At 35.9% G+C, this 15,339-nt stretch overlaps 1 protein-coding gene across 2 annotated transcripts in view; it reads right to left on the bottom strand.

Moving 5' to 3' along the window:
- Window positions 1-15,339, bottom strand: part of VPS50 (VPS50 subunit of EARP/GARPII complex) — a 138,681-nt gene that overhangs the window by 27,284 nt on the left and 96,058 nt on the right. For both annotated transcript variants that reach the window (XM_047842862.1, XM_047842869.1), the window contains exons 19-21: window positions 13,286-13,404; window positions 11,022-11,128; window positions 1,094-1,215 (exon numbers count right to left, since the gene is read on the bottom strand). In XM_047842862.1, coding sequence (XP_047698818.1) covers window positions 1,094-1,215; window positions 11,022-11,128; window positions 13,286-13,404 — 348 coding nt within the window. The remainder of the gene's footprint in view (window positions 1-1,093; window positions 1,216-11,021; window positions 11,129-13,285; window positions 13,405-15,339) is intronic.

Genomic DNA, 15,339 nt, shown 5'->3' with positions numbered 1-15,339 from the left:
TAATATTTATGTATTGAGTTTCCAAATTCAAAGAATTAATATTTAATGAGCAACAAATTCTGTAGCAATAATCTGTCTGTGATTATTGGTATTCTTTCTAAAAAATATATTAGACAATTAAGAACAATAGGAAATTCAGATCCCATATTAAAAGATAAATTCACATGTTTTTAAAAAGATACAAAATATACGAAAAGTTAGTATTATGATATATTCATAGGGCCCAGCAGTATACTTTTACACAAAAATCTATTGACTATCTAGGTGAACCACATAATAATTACCAAATATCATATAAGGTACCTGTCTAATACCATGTTGTTTTCTTTAGGAGTAGAAAAAGACAAATGCAGTAAGAGCTTGTGGAAACACAAAAAGGAGGTACAGGAAATGATTCTGTGGCAGACAGAAGGTTCAGTTCAAAGATTTTCAATTATTTTAATAAATGCTTGGGGCGCCTGGGTGGCTCAGTCGGTTAAGCGTCCGACTTCAGTCAGGTCACGATCTTGAGGTCCGTGAGTTCGAGCCCCGCGTCAGGCTCTGGGCTGATGGCTCAGAGCCTGGAGCCTGTTTCCGATTCTGTGTCTCCCTCTCTCTCTGCCCCTCCCCCGTTCATGCTCTGTCTCTCTCTGTCCCAAAAATAAATAAACGTTGAAAAAAAATTTAAAAAAAATAAATAAATAAATGCTTGCCATTATCTTCTGACTGTAGGAGTGCCTGCTAAGATTTGCAAGCCAATATTAAAAATGTCTCATTTACTATATAGTAATTACACACTGAGCCATATTTAAACAAGGCAACCCACACATTTTTCATTGCCAAAATGCATCAAGGTTAAAAACAGATGCTGCACTTTTTCTGCCAAAATTTGAATAACATAAAATATGTGTATCATATCAGAGCTTAAGATTAATATATAAATAAGGTAATTAAGCAGACAAAAAGGTGACATCAAAAATTCTGTTAGATTTTCGATGGATAATTTTAAAAATAATATTATTTGTATATTTCATACAAAGAGAGTGAAAAATTTTACATTTTAAAAATAAATGAATTTTTAAAGAAACAGACTTTCCCACCAAAGGTGACTTACTGAATCATTTCGACCAAAAAAGGTATATATTGCATACAAGTAATAATCAAATAGCTGAGACATGAAATGGATAACATCAAAGGCAATTGGCTTAAGAATGTTCATCATCTGCATATATTTACCTGAAAAAAATCAAAATTAGAAAAAAATTAAAATCTGTTAAGTCTATCATTATACAGACACTATATCAAATGTATTTTTTAATGAAATATTACATTCCTAGTCCCATTAGCCATTTTCAAGTACTCAATAGTCATTTGTGGCTAGTGGTTATTGTATTGGACAGCACAGATACAGAACAGTTACAGCATCTTGGAAAGTACTACTGGAGAGCACTGACATAAATAATACCTACAAAAATATTTTTATACTAATATATTTTACTGTTTGTCAAATATTCATGGAACATCTATACTCTTTTATAAATAACACAGCACACACTATAGTTCCACATTCTTGGATTCCATTTGAAATAATTTCTTCCAATAAAATAAAATAAATTAAAAAAATTTTTTAATAAATTAAATAAAATAATTTCTTCAAAAATATTTAGGCATAATACCAAAGACAATGTACTTGAAAAAAAGCTTTTCCTTTTTCACAAGCTTATATACACAGAGCAAAAGTAAAAAAGCAAGAAGAAAAAGGACACATAGAAGGCACATCCTATTCCCTTGAACCCTAGCCCTGTGAAATCTTGTGTCAGAGGCCAAGAACATTTCTTTATCACTACATCACTCAAGAGCTCAACACTCTCAAAGTGCCAAAAAAATGTCCTATTCCTTCCTTCCTTTGGGAGATGCCAATATTATGTTCTCTTCTCCCTAAACATATGACACAGTTACAGAAAAAAAATATTTAAAAACCCAAATCTCAAAAGAAAGTAAAATGAAAAAAATAAAACCTCAAATCTCTACATTTATAAACTTGTTAATGTATTTGAAGGGTACATGGGAGATGGGCTGAATCAAGTAATAAATAATAACAAGTCCCTAATTGTGTTTCTTTTTTATGGGGAATAATAGGGAAAGAAGCACATCTATTAAAAAATGCTCTTCTGCAGAAGATGTTAAAACAGGCCATTTGCTTAATTTCCAAATGAGCAAATAATTCAGGTGCTCACTCTACTTAATGTAACTGCTATAAATTTTAAATTGGTACTATTGAAGACACCATGACTCAAGAGAAAACACATTAACTGCAGTAGAAAAAAATTTACTCTAATGGAAATATCTACTATGGAAACCATTTCTTTATTATTTAAGAACTCAGTACAGCTGCTTTAATTTACATACGAAATGATTCTAAACAATACTCAGATGGTCAGGAAAAGAACCACACACACACACACACACACACACACACACACACACACACACACACACCAAAAAGTAAAAACCATTCAACTCAGATTCTATTCTTACTCTTATTTGTAAGTCTTTTGTTTTAGAATCATGATTTGTAATTATTTCACACAGACTTTTTTAAAAAAATCACAATGGAAAAATATTTGAAAATTATGCTCCTAGAACTTTCTGGATCACTATGCAGGTATTTCATCAATTACAAACATGTAGGTTTTAAACTGCAACTATTTACACAAAAATGTGACACTGAAAAAAATTTTAAAACATCATGTTTTAATTGATATCTGTTTTGAGATATCAATTAGAGAGAGAAATAATAAGAGATGATAAGTAAAATGAGGTAGAATGCAAATATCTGGGTTAATATATATCCAGAACACAAAGCTCCTCTCCATTACTAGTAAGATTAACCATTGTTTATATAATTAATCTTAAGGAATAATATATAAATGAATTATTAATAGGTAAAGCTATTTTAAATGTTGCATTCAAAAGAAAAAAAAACTAGATAAAAACCCACCACTCTCAAAAAAATGTTTAAATATATTTATATTCATTCATTCAATTCATTCAACAAACAATTTCTGAAGGCTTATTATGTCCTTGGCTTTGTGTTAAGACACAAGGTGTTAAGAGTCCCTGCTCTCATACCTTAAATGGTCAGATGAGGGAGGCGGCCATCGATATGCAGGCTGCCAGCATATTAAAACATAAGAATAAGAATAAGAATAAGAATAAGAATAAGAATAAGAATAAGAATAAGAATAAGAGCTCTGTTCCAGTTCATGAGGGCAGGGTAGGCTTTTGGAGGCTGGAGGAGGCCTATGTACCTTCTCAGAATTACTGAATTAAAAGAATTTTACAGTAGTTTAAGCCTGTATCTATGAAGAGAAAGGGATGAGGAGGGAAAGGCGAGTAGGTATGATCACCAGAAAATGAGAAATCTCGAAAAATTTCTACACCAAGCCAATTTCTAAATTGGTAAACCTTTCTGATAAAGGACCAAAGAGTACATAGTTTTAGGCTTTGCATGCCATACAGTCTATGTTGCAACTACTCAGCTCTGCTGGTCTCTGTTTCAACTACTCAACTCTGCCTTTGTAGCACAAAAACAGCCATAGACAATATGTAAACAAATGAGCATGGGTGTATTCCAATAAAACTTTATTTACAAAAACAGGTAGCCTAACTCACTTGACCTGCATGTTATAGTGTCCCAACCCCTGTCTGGATGACACATAAGAGACAGGAGAGTTTGACGGAATAATACAAAGAAATCCATAAACCACAAGACGACCATGAAGGAGATAAAAGCTATTCTGTAGGATGGTGACTGCTTAGACTTGGTGGACAGTGCAAGAGGGCAGGAGCCAGAAATAGAGCTGAAAAAGGATGGATTCATTAGGGGTCCATTACCCTTAAATTACCATTCAGCACGTCTTCCTCTATCACTATCCCTCACCAACAATAGAGTACAGGCTACCAGAATATTCCCACGGACAAAAACAAAAGAAAACAAAAACTCTTAGGATTTCTCTCAAAAAGAAGTAAATAAATGACATGAACAAACCAAACAAAAAAACTGAGCAAAATTAAAAAAAATAATAAATTAGAAAGGCAAAGGGTTCTAGTGTGCATGTTGGCACCACAGATTAAATCTACCTAATTCTAAAAATTGGGGGATCTGTCCCCATAAAGTAAAGATTGCTAGTAAATCCACCCAGCCTTGCCCGGTTCTATAGGATGTTCCCAGTCAGGATCCCTACTGAGGAGAAAGGGGCAGGAAGAGCATAGCTCTCATTACTCAAAGCGACACCCACAGCAGCTATGCAGTCCTTCTATTTTGGATTTGAAGAGGTCATCAAAAATCACCAGTCCCAGAGAGTAAAAGTAAAAAGAAATGCTGATCCCAGAGAAAACAGTAAGTCAAGCTAAAGAAATGTAATAATTATATAAACCTTATAACAGAAGAATATGGGGGGTGGGGGGAAAGAGAATACACAAGGGCTCTTAAAGAATTTAAAAGTGATTTTAAAATTAAAAATGAAAGAAAAAAATGGACAAATGGAAGTCTTCTAGAAGATAGAGAAAATATAGGAGACATAAAGGGGCCAATCTAAAAGACCAACACTTAAGCAATGAGAAATCAAAGAAAGAGAGGGTAGAGAAAATGGGGAAGTGGAAATCATCAAATAAATAGTAGCATTAGTCACAGCTGAGGAGCATAAGAGCTTTCAGATTGAAAGGGTCATGAACTACCCAACACACTTAATGAAAAATAACTCACACCTAAACACATCACCAGAGAGTTCTGAAACATCAAGGAAAAAAAAATACTAAAAGCTTTCAGAGAGAGAGAGAGAGAGAGAGAGAGAGAGAAAGAAGAGAGAGAAAAGAAATTCAACTACAGTAAAATGAACAGAACACTACAGGTTTCAACTTTCTGAGGAAAAATAATTCTTAATCTGTAATTCTATTATGCACAGCTGAATTGTCATTCCGTGAAAGGGCAGAATAAAGACATTCAAAATGACAAGAATTCAAAACATTTACCTCTCATTACTCTTTCCTGGGAAATTACAACTAGAAGACAAACAAAAACAGACCAAGAAATTGCCTCCAGGCTGGTGGTAGGGAGGCCTGGGGTGGGAGACTGCTGTTTCCTCACAATCTCTTCTTTACTATTTACTGCCTTACAGTGAGAATACTACCTTAATAAAAGGGTAAAAGCAAGGCTCTGAAGTTAGCTGGCCTCGTTTAAAAAATGTGGTCGGTCAGTGAATGGAGATGTGGTTCAGATGCACTCCACCTTCTCTTCCTTCCCTTCTAGAACTCCCTACAGAGGACATGAGAGTGGAGTGCACAACAGCATGCTTTGGAAACATGGAGGAAGGTTACTTAATACACAGCCCAGATGGATGCAGGACTGGCCGATGCCTCAGGAGGGAGGACCTCAGGCCCCATGTGAGGAGGGTTCCTGGCTTTGTGAGAGAAAGAAAGAGCAAGCCACTTAGAGGAAGGGACAAGGATTTATTAAATATAAAAGTAAGCAAGGAACTACTTCACAGACAAAGTAGCAGTCTCTCCTCCCAGGTGAGAAAGAGGACCCCGCCCCCCTCCTTTGCCTCTAAGGAAAGGTTTTATAAGTTTTATTTAAATTAGCTAACCATATAGGGAGGGGTTTAGTCTTTAACTTAGGGTTTATCATTCACATTGGGCAGTTTTTCCATTGTTTTAGGGTTATGGAATTACCCACAGGAAGCAATTTTAAGAAAGTCCAGCCTGTGTAGCTTTTTATTGCTGGAGAGAGTAAGGCTTATGGTTTTCCATGAGTCTGATCTTGTGACTCTTTTTATGACCTGCTGCTGACTTTTAGGTTAAGGGTCGGTCTAAAATCAAAATGGCTATACTTTGGTCAACTTGTCTCCCTAGCCTCCCTTCCCTCCTGCCTCAAGATGACTAAGAAAAGCATCTCTTCCCAAATGATCACCTGCAAGAAGTTCGTATTCCTGTTTCCAGTCTATATTATAACCTCTGTGAACTTCGTCCAGGTGTTAAGAATCAACATTCCTGATTTCCTTTACCAGTTGTGAAGCATGAAAAGAACTTACTGGCTCTAGGAACAGACAATCTGGGCTCTACTAGTTAGCAGCTATGTGACATTAGGCAAGTTATTTACCCCTGGGCTTTAATTATTTGGTGTATAAAAGGGGTATTGTAAAGAATTCATGAGAAAATGTGTGTAAAGTGTTCACGTGGCCTATAACAAGGGAGCAAGAAGTCTTAGCTACTGCTATCATTGTAAAATAATTATAGTTATGACGAATGCAGGAAGGGGCAAGTACAGAGTGCTAGGTAAAGAAACTTAGGGGCGCCTGGGTGGCTCAGCTGGTTAAGCAACCGACTTCAGCTCAGGTCATGATCTCAGAGTTCGTGGGTTCGAGCCCTGTATGGAGCTCTGTGCTGACAGCTCAAAGCCTGAAGCCTGCTTCGGATTCTGTGTCTCCCAATCTTTATGCCCTTCCCTCCTCACGCTCTGTATTTCTCTCTCTCTCTCTCTCTCTCTCTCTCTCAAAAATAAATACACATGAAAAAAAAAAAAAACAAAGAAAAGAAACCTAACTTCATGAGGAAACACAAAAGAAAGAGCACCGTTTACATTATCATCCTAAAATCTAGACTGTGGGTCCTGCATACTCATGGAGAAGAGACACAGAGGGACTGGCAAAGAAACCAACCAAGGAACAAGATGGAGGAGAACTATACAACCAAGAGGAACAGTGGGCCTGCCTTACCCAGCTCATCAGCACAGAGAACAAATATTTTAAAATATTTCACATAAATAACAGAGCAATTACCACATGAAAGCTGGCCCAGAGAAATTCATTTAGAGAGCCACACTTCTACACAGAGGAACAAATTCAAGGGTACAGAGAAGGTGCTGTGTGTGTGTTCCTCCACTGTTGATTAAGACAGAAGAGGAGGAGAAAGTGTTGCTCCAATATTCAAGATTTTAAAAATCAAGGTTTGTCAGTTCAGTATACTGGGCACCTACAAAAGCACTGGCTGAATGCTCTATATGCTGCAAAGATGACTCTGACCATTCTCATCTGTAGGGGCTGACAAATTGATGGGGAGGAGCAAGAACAGAATCTGAGCTGGAAGGATGTTAGCTATTCTTATCACAGCGCACTAAGTTGAAACATCATTAATGGATATAAATAGCACATAAAGGCAAGCTGGAAATGCTATAAATGAGCCATAAAGGAAAGGAAAAGTTAGTTCAGCTCATAAAATTTAGAAAAACACATTGAACAATGAACTGAAGACCACAGTCTATTACCTAAGTCTTTAACTACCAGCTTTTATTCTATCATTTCATTGTTACTTATTTTTATTCTGTTTTTTGAATATTCTATTTCAGCCTCCCAAATCTCCTATATGATTTTCTTGCACATTTTGCTGAAGGATGACACTTCTTCGGTCATCCTCTCAAAATATCATGTTGTATATAGAGCTATCAGCTCAGAAAGTGTTTTAAAACTGTTTAAAAGTATTTCATATAAATAACAAAATGTAAGTATCTTTTAGAGAAACAAAAATATTGGAATGTAAGCTAAATTAAATAATGACATTTTTTCCCTTAAACATTACATATCAAAATATTAAAGTTTCTGAGATAACTTTATTCTGGTTTCATGTTAAGTCTGGATACATGACGTGCTGGTGTGTTACGATTTTCAGCTGCTAAAGTAATGTAATAAATAATTTTATCCTAAGGTCTGTAGTTTTGATAAGCATGGATTTTGGCAACCTGACTTCTGCCCCTCTCAAACCTATCATACCTGCTCAAGTGAGAGCTGCCTCCAGGAGAAGAAAATCTTGAATAGGAAGCCTATCTCAGTGATGAGACACATTCCTTAAAATTTCTCTACCTCTGCAAGAAATTGTCAGGTTGACAGAATTTTCTCTTTACTCAAGCAAGCATTCTGATTAGTTCTCTGCACTTGTGAAAGGCTCCCTGGGCTTTTCTAACAGATTTAGGTACCACCTAGGGCTGGGAAACCCCATTAACACTTTTTTGTTTAATCTCTCCTAATTACCTGCCAAATAAATACTACTTGAAAAGGACATTTTGAATATGCCTTTAATGTTCTAAAATGTGCCTCCCAACTATTGAATAATTAGTTCCTTCATCTTCCCAGGCACCCAAAATTAATCAACCTTATTTACACAACTGTACTTCTGGCTTTGTAAGAAGAGACATTACCTTTGCGGGTTTATTATCTTCAAGCACCTCTATAGCATTTACTGGTTGGAGACCCCTTAGTGAGTGGTTCTCTTAAAGTTGTATTTTATGAATATATACAAACTGAAGATAAAGACATCCCAGGGAGAGAAAGCGGTAGGCATAAAAATCTATGGGAGGGAATAATGGAAGCACCTAATCCCAGCCCTAAATGGGAAGATGTGAGAGTTAAAATAGCATACTAGGCATTGTTTACTAATTGAAATTCTAGTAAAAGATCTGGTGGTGGTGAAGGCTGCAATTACAATCGTCAGATTCTCTTCACTGAGTAAGGTTTTATTCAGGACTGTCTGCTTTATAGGGTTGACATACCAAAAGCCCGTTAGAACACAACTTTTCCCCCATTTCTTAAATCCACTATTAGAAAACAATGTCCACTATGTCAATCAGTAATCCTTCTATAAGAATTTGTTGTAACTGACTTCTGAATTTAGCACCAATAGCACATTTCCATCCATTTCTTACATAATGAGAATAGCAGAATGCAGTTTTTTCATTTCCTTATGTCTGCTAAGAAGTGAAGATTTGCATCTGTTGTCTGCATTTAACTGAATGAAACATGATTTGCCCCCCTCCTCAATTTTGTTTTAGCCTTATATTTGATTTAGTTCTACTAAATATATGTCTTTTAGAGTAAAAGTAGTTGATAACCTCTAGTTCTTTTTGAACTAGGTGAGGTTAAAAATATAAACTATCACTAAATGGGATTGATTGTATTATTTTCCCCATTTATCCCAACCCACTCCCCTTCCCTGTAAGAAGATTATGCATCCTCCTCTACTGTAGGAGAGTATTCATACTCTAAAGAGTATGAATCTTAACCTGAATACAAATCTTAACCTGTAGTGCCTTCCTGGGCGCAAGTGTACCTCTCTCTCCAATAGTCAAGCCTGACTTACCATGGCCAGTGACATATGTCACAGGAAGTCAGTGTGCCACATCAGGGTGGAAGCCTTAAGGGTCATAACATGGACTGACTCCTGCTCTTTTCCCCATGTTCCAAATTGGTACTATTCTTTCAGCGTGAATCTCAGAATGACACATGAAACAGATCAAAGGTGATCAGGAGCCAATACACATCATGTAAACTTTTGTGGCTGAAAGCCACTGATGTGTTAGGGTGATTTGTTCCTTCAACACAACCAGGCAAAAGATGACTTCATTAAACTACATCTCTCAAGCAGTGTGTTCAGACACCAGAAACTACAGTGAGTCCAGAAAGCTGAGGAGGATGACAAGGATTTTGGAATATTTGTCAGTGGGAACCACATAAGGGAAATGAGCACACTGACCCTAAAGAAAGAACTGGTGGAGCATACAGAAAGGAAGGACAGTATAACTACCACCCAGACCTGAAAAGTGATCACAGGGAAGAATAGGAGAAAAAAGTATAGACTTACTCTTTTTACTTTTAAAGGCGTAACTAAGAACAGATAAAATTACAGAGAAAAAGAAACTGATTTATCACAAGGAAGAGATTTCTACCAATTAAATCAGTCTAATAGGTGAATGAGTCGTCTTGCAAAAATAAGACGTACAGTCACTCACTGTGAGACATGAAACAAAAGCTAGGTGACCACCACAAATTAGGGGCATTAAAGAAAGAAATCCTAGTTTTATAGGAATTTATACCAGATGACTTCTCAGAACCCTTCCAGTTCTGGTTCTATAAATTCTAGACAGGAACTCATAATGCTATGTTCAGTTAGCTCTCTTGGATAAAGAAGAAAGGCTAATTTCCCTGGCAATAATCAGCCAAAAAAACACTTTAGAATCTGGTCATTTTTTGGTGTGTCATAAAAATATACAAATTTTTCTTTTCCTCTCAATTCATTATTACTTTTCCACTATTTTTCCTAAAGGAAATGGGACTTCTAAGAAACATTTTGTCTACTTTGCCCTATTCATTAATGAAATTTAGAAATTATCTTCAAGAATACAGACCATTTTATCAGAGTCAAGAGTAATCAAACTAGGCAGCAGGATATTATCATCTCCATATAGAATACAGAGGTTTTTTTTTTTGTTGTTGTTGTTGTTGTTGTTGTTGTTGTTGTTGTTCTAGAACACCATTAAAATTCCTGACTGGTATAGATGACTTAATTAATTTGAGAAGACATCTCTATAACTTATATGCCAAATGTACAGACTTACTTGTGAGACATAAAGGTTAGGATGGCATATAAAATGTTGAAATGTTGAATGTTAAAAATTCCGCATCATCTTCAAACCTAAATATTTTAAATGGCATTTCTTCACATTATTTGCTTTCTACAAAATCATCAATAAAGGTCCTATCTGTAATAAGAATAACTCTTTCTATGGTGTGAACGTTTAGCTCTTATGTCTGAAAATGCCAGAGAATCACTATCCACTCTGCCTGTCTGACAGGAAGATTGTGAAGATCAATGAACTAAGCACAACATAGTGTAAATGTGAAATGGGTACTATCATCATCCTACACACACCTCTAATTCACATAGAGAATTTTTCATTACATACCAAATAACTGGAATGTTTTAGAAAAAGTAGAAGACACAAATACCAAGTAGTTAACTGAAAAAGAAAAACTGACATTAATATTAGTATTATACTATTTGAGACAATTATGATGAGAAAGCATTGACCTCTAACAGTCTTAAAACCTTCCTTGTGGTAAGCATTGGAGTGTACAATGAAAACCCCAATAAAAGTAACAAAAGTAGACTAATTTAACTAACAATGTTTTTTTTTAAAAGGTGTAGCTACTTACCAACAAGTCTTATTACATTCAGTGTTGTATTTGTTAAGATGGGTGCATTCACTTTATTTAGACTGTAATCTGATTTCTTCCTGCTTTTTAAAGTTTCCCTAGAAACGCTTAATATGGAAAAACAAAACAGAGTTGCAATTAGGGTTGTCAACTAGTAAATCAGTAAGTTATTGAGATTAGGATCTATCCTCCATTCCTAATTAGTTATGAAAAATGTTACCATGTATCAGGTAGGGATATAAAGATTATCTCCTGTCCTTACAAAGTTTACAGTCTAGAGGAGAAGAGTAATTCATAAACAGAGAACTAAAGTACTATACTCTATTTCTTTGATTCAAAGACATTAATTAACAACTTTAAAAAAAGCTATGTTACTTTAAAAAATAGATGTTTCAGGGAAATTCTGTATCAAATGTACCAAACATCCTGATTTCAGACTTATAAATATGAAAACATAGAATCTAAACCTAATATCTAAAACATAAGGTATAATGACAGAGTCTGGGGTTAGGTATGACACTAGGTTCAAAGGAAAAGTAGAACTTATGTGATAAGTACAGGAAAAAAGGGGGACACAGAGGTAAAAGAAGAGAGTGTGCTCAGAGAAGCATAAAGAGTTCGCAGTGCCAGCATGGAGAATGCGTGGGCTGAGGGAAAAGTGATAAGAAGAAAGGTAAAGGCCAGGTCACTGAAGGCAATCACATCTAAAGAGTATGAATCTTAACCTGAATACAAATCTTAAGCAGAAAAATGACATGATCAAATTTTTAGATTAAGAAAAAAAAATCTACATTTGTATCCAAGAATGGATTAGGAGGGGGTAAAACTAGACACAGGTAGCCAAGGTAAGGGGGCTGATCCAATGATCTGGCACAGAGATGATTTTTGCATGAATTTCGATGATATCAGTGAAATACAAGACATTTTGATAAATTCTAGAGACACTTTGAGGTTGGAATCGATAGTAATTGATTGAATGCAGGTTGTAGTTCACATTATTCATACTTCTTAGTGGTAAGTTAGGTGGGTAACTGCATAACCCTACAAAAAAATGCAAGTATATACACACATATACTGGCAGACACTATCTTACATGTTCATTTCAATTAGAGTTTTCCTTTTAGCCAAAATATACCCGAAATATCCAGTGAAGAAGTTCAACAACACAGTTCTACTTGGTTCATAACAGATCATAGATGGGAGATATTTAAACATCATATATATGTGAAAAAAAAATGGAAACAATTTTTGACATTAAAATATCCATTACCACACAAGTAGATCATTTTCGAGGAGAGAAATTATATTGATTAGGGTTTCAAATTAAATAGGTACTAACTAGGTACTTTGGGGGTAAAAAGTAGGGCAGAATGTACTTAAATCTATCATTAAGAATAAAGTATATTTGCAGTCACTAAATGTCTGATGCTCTGTCATGAAATTAACTCACTCACATCTAAGAATCAGCCCATTTAAGTGGGAGAAGGTGACAAAAAATTCTTATGTAATTATCATAGTTTTTGAACAGGACAGTTTATCATAGAAACAAAACAATGAAGGAACCTTAACAGAAGGCCCAAATATATTTGTAAATGTAATTGACATCGGAAAAATGAGTGGAGATTCTCTGCATTTACTAGATTGAGGCAGAAACTCCACATACAGAACAAATGACTACTTTCCTCCTTGAGTTTTTTTCCCCTTTTTTTTAATGTTTATTTATTTTTGAGAGAGAGAGAGAGAGAGAGAGAGAGAGAGCATGCGCGCGCAAGGGAGCATGAGCGGGGGAGGGGCAGAGAGAGAGGGAGACACAGAATCTGAAGCAGGCTCCAAGCTCTGAGCTGTCAGCACAGAGCCCAATGCGGGGCTCAAACTCACAAACCACAGCATCATGACCTGAGCCAAAGTCAGATGCTTAACCGACTGAGCTACCCAGGTGCCCTTCCTCCTTGAGGTTTTTTTTTTAACTTATGTGAAGCAGGAACTGCCTCCAAAGACAGCTCTGATTTTATAAATCAAAAGTTTGTTTTTCTGCAAAAACCACTGCTCTCTAAATTAAGAGCCCTTTGATTATGCCCAATATAAAAAAATAAAAACTATTTTTTTAATCTTGCAGGAATCATTTAAAAACATATCAACTTGTCACATGACATCATAACCTACAGAAATATTTAATTTTTGTTTTTTGTTTTTTCTTAACCCTTAAAGGAAATACTGTATTTAAAAGCACAACATAGAAAAGCATACAATCTAAGAACAATTACCTTTTCACAGGTGCATCACCTGTCTGTTCATCCACATAATCTCGTTTTAGCTCCTCAGGAACATCACTGTCACTGTCATACTCCTGATAGGCACTTTTTTCTTGTTCATCAGATTCATACTGAAGAAAACACAGTATATTCAACAATGGGTATGAACAGCCAACCTTTCTTGGAATCTTTCAACACAACAAAAGTATCCAATTTTTAAGAAGTAGTTTATGGAAGAAAGTTCTTAGTAATTCATTTTTAATTTTGCCATCAAGAATCATAGTAATCATTTCCATTTTCTCCATCATCCACCCTAACCAGCTCAAAAGAAAAAAAGGAAAATAAGATACAAACATTATACCTACAAAAGTTTCTAAATGTCTCCTAAAAAATCAAATCTCCACATAAAGAAAACAAACAAACAAAAACAAGAATCCTGATAGCTCTCAGGAGAGGAAAAGAGTATACATTTGACTAAAAACAAAAAATCTCGTCTCTTCCTCCAAGTCGTTTCATGATACTTCCATTTTGCTAATTCATTATAAAGAGGTTGAGTGTACAATTCTGGCACTCTGGAAGTGTTAATTCAGCATAATAAACTCTTACAACACACATGCTAATCTTCTAATTTATTATGAGGAGATTTAATTCCAAGGGTGGCTTAGAAAATTATGCTTAGCACCATGGGACTAATGAGAGCAAGGGCAAAAATGGTGGATTTCCTCTTGAGAGGAATGGTGCCTATCTAACCTTTTCATCATCTTTATGGCACCATGGCCCAGTGCCAGCATGGGAGAGGACAGTGGAGTCCAGACTCAGGAAAGAAAGCAGTTGCAGCAATAGCATTACCGCTTAATATTTTAAGTTAGTATGATTAAATAATGGCTAACATTTCTTCAGTGTTAAGTGCTAAGTGTTTTCATGAATTTTCTCACTGTATCTTCAAAACAATTCTATGACAAAGTTTTATCCCCATATTCCAGTTGAGGAGACCAGTATAAAGACAACATGGAAAGAAATTGGTCCCCTAATTCAACACATTTTTTTGAAAGTCTAAAGCAGTGGGACAGGCCATGTAAGATCTCGACCTTAACTCTCAAGAACTTATGTGGTACCTAGAAAGATTAAATCACGTATTAATAACAGCAAACAAGAATTCTATAGGCATTCTTACCCACTTGTATACAATGTGATTGTGATAATATTCAGAAAGGTAATTCACACACACCAGGACATTCTGGTTATAACAACAGAGCTTCATGATTCCACAGTACAAGAGATCCTCATTTTTAAGGATTCTGTGTTTGCAAACTTCCCTACTTGCTAAACTTTATTTGTAACCCCAACATTCACGACACCTTCACTGTCAACCATGGATATGCATAGAGTATGCAGAAACTTTTGAGTTACCCAAAATGCACATTCCTAGCTGAAGGCAAACAAGGTAACGCTCTACCTTTTTGCCTCATCTTACTTCCTTTTTTTTAGAAATTGTATTTATTTTATTTTAAAATTTATTTAAAAAAAATTTTAATGTTTATTTTTGAGACAGAGTGTGAGCAGGGGAGGGGCAGAGAGAGAGGGAGACAGAATTCAAAGCAGGCTCCAGGCTCTGAGCTGTCAGCACAGAGCCAGACACAGGGCTCGAACTTATGAACCGCGAGATCATGAGCTGAGCCGAAGTAGGACACTCAACCGATTGAGCCATCTAGGCGTCCCTTTAAATTTACTTGAGAGAGAGAGAGAGAGAGAGCGAGCATGAGCAGGGGAGAGGGACCAGAGGGAGAGGAAGGGAGAGAGAGAGAGAGAGAGAGAGAGAATTCTAAGCAGGCTCCATGCTCAGCATGGCACCCAATGCGGGGCTCAATCCCATGACTCTGGGATCATGGCTTGAGACGAAATCAGGAGTCAGATGATCAACTGACTGAGCCACCCAGGCATCCCTTCATCTCTCTTACTTAAACAATGTTCATTTCACTATTTAGTGCCACATTTAAAAAATATCTGTGCTTTTTGCTGGTGATTTCACTGTTTAGAATGGCTCCTAAGTGTAGGACTAAAATTTT

Source organism: Prionailurus viverrinus, chromosome A2 (genome assembly GCF_022837055.1).
Source record: "Prionailurus viverrinus isolate Anna chromosome A2, UM_Priviv_1.0, whole genome shotgun sequence".
In the NCBI taxonomy this organism is placed as follows: Eukaryota; Metazoa; Chordata; class Mammalia; order Carnivora; family Felidae; genus Prionailurus; species Prionailurus viverrinus.
Note: the sequence above shows the minus strand (reverse complement) of the source record. Positions and strands in the feature narration are given on the sequence as shown.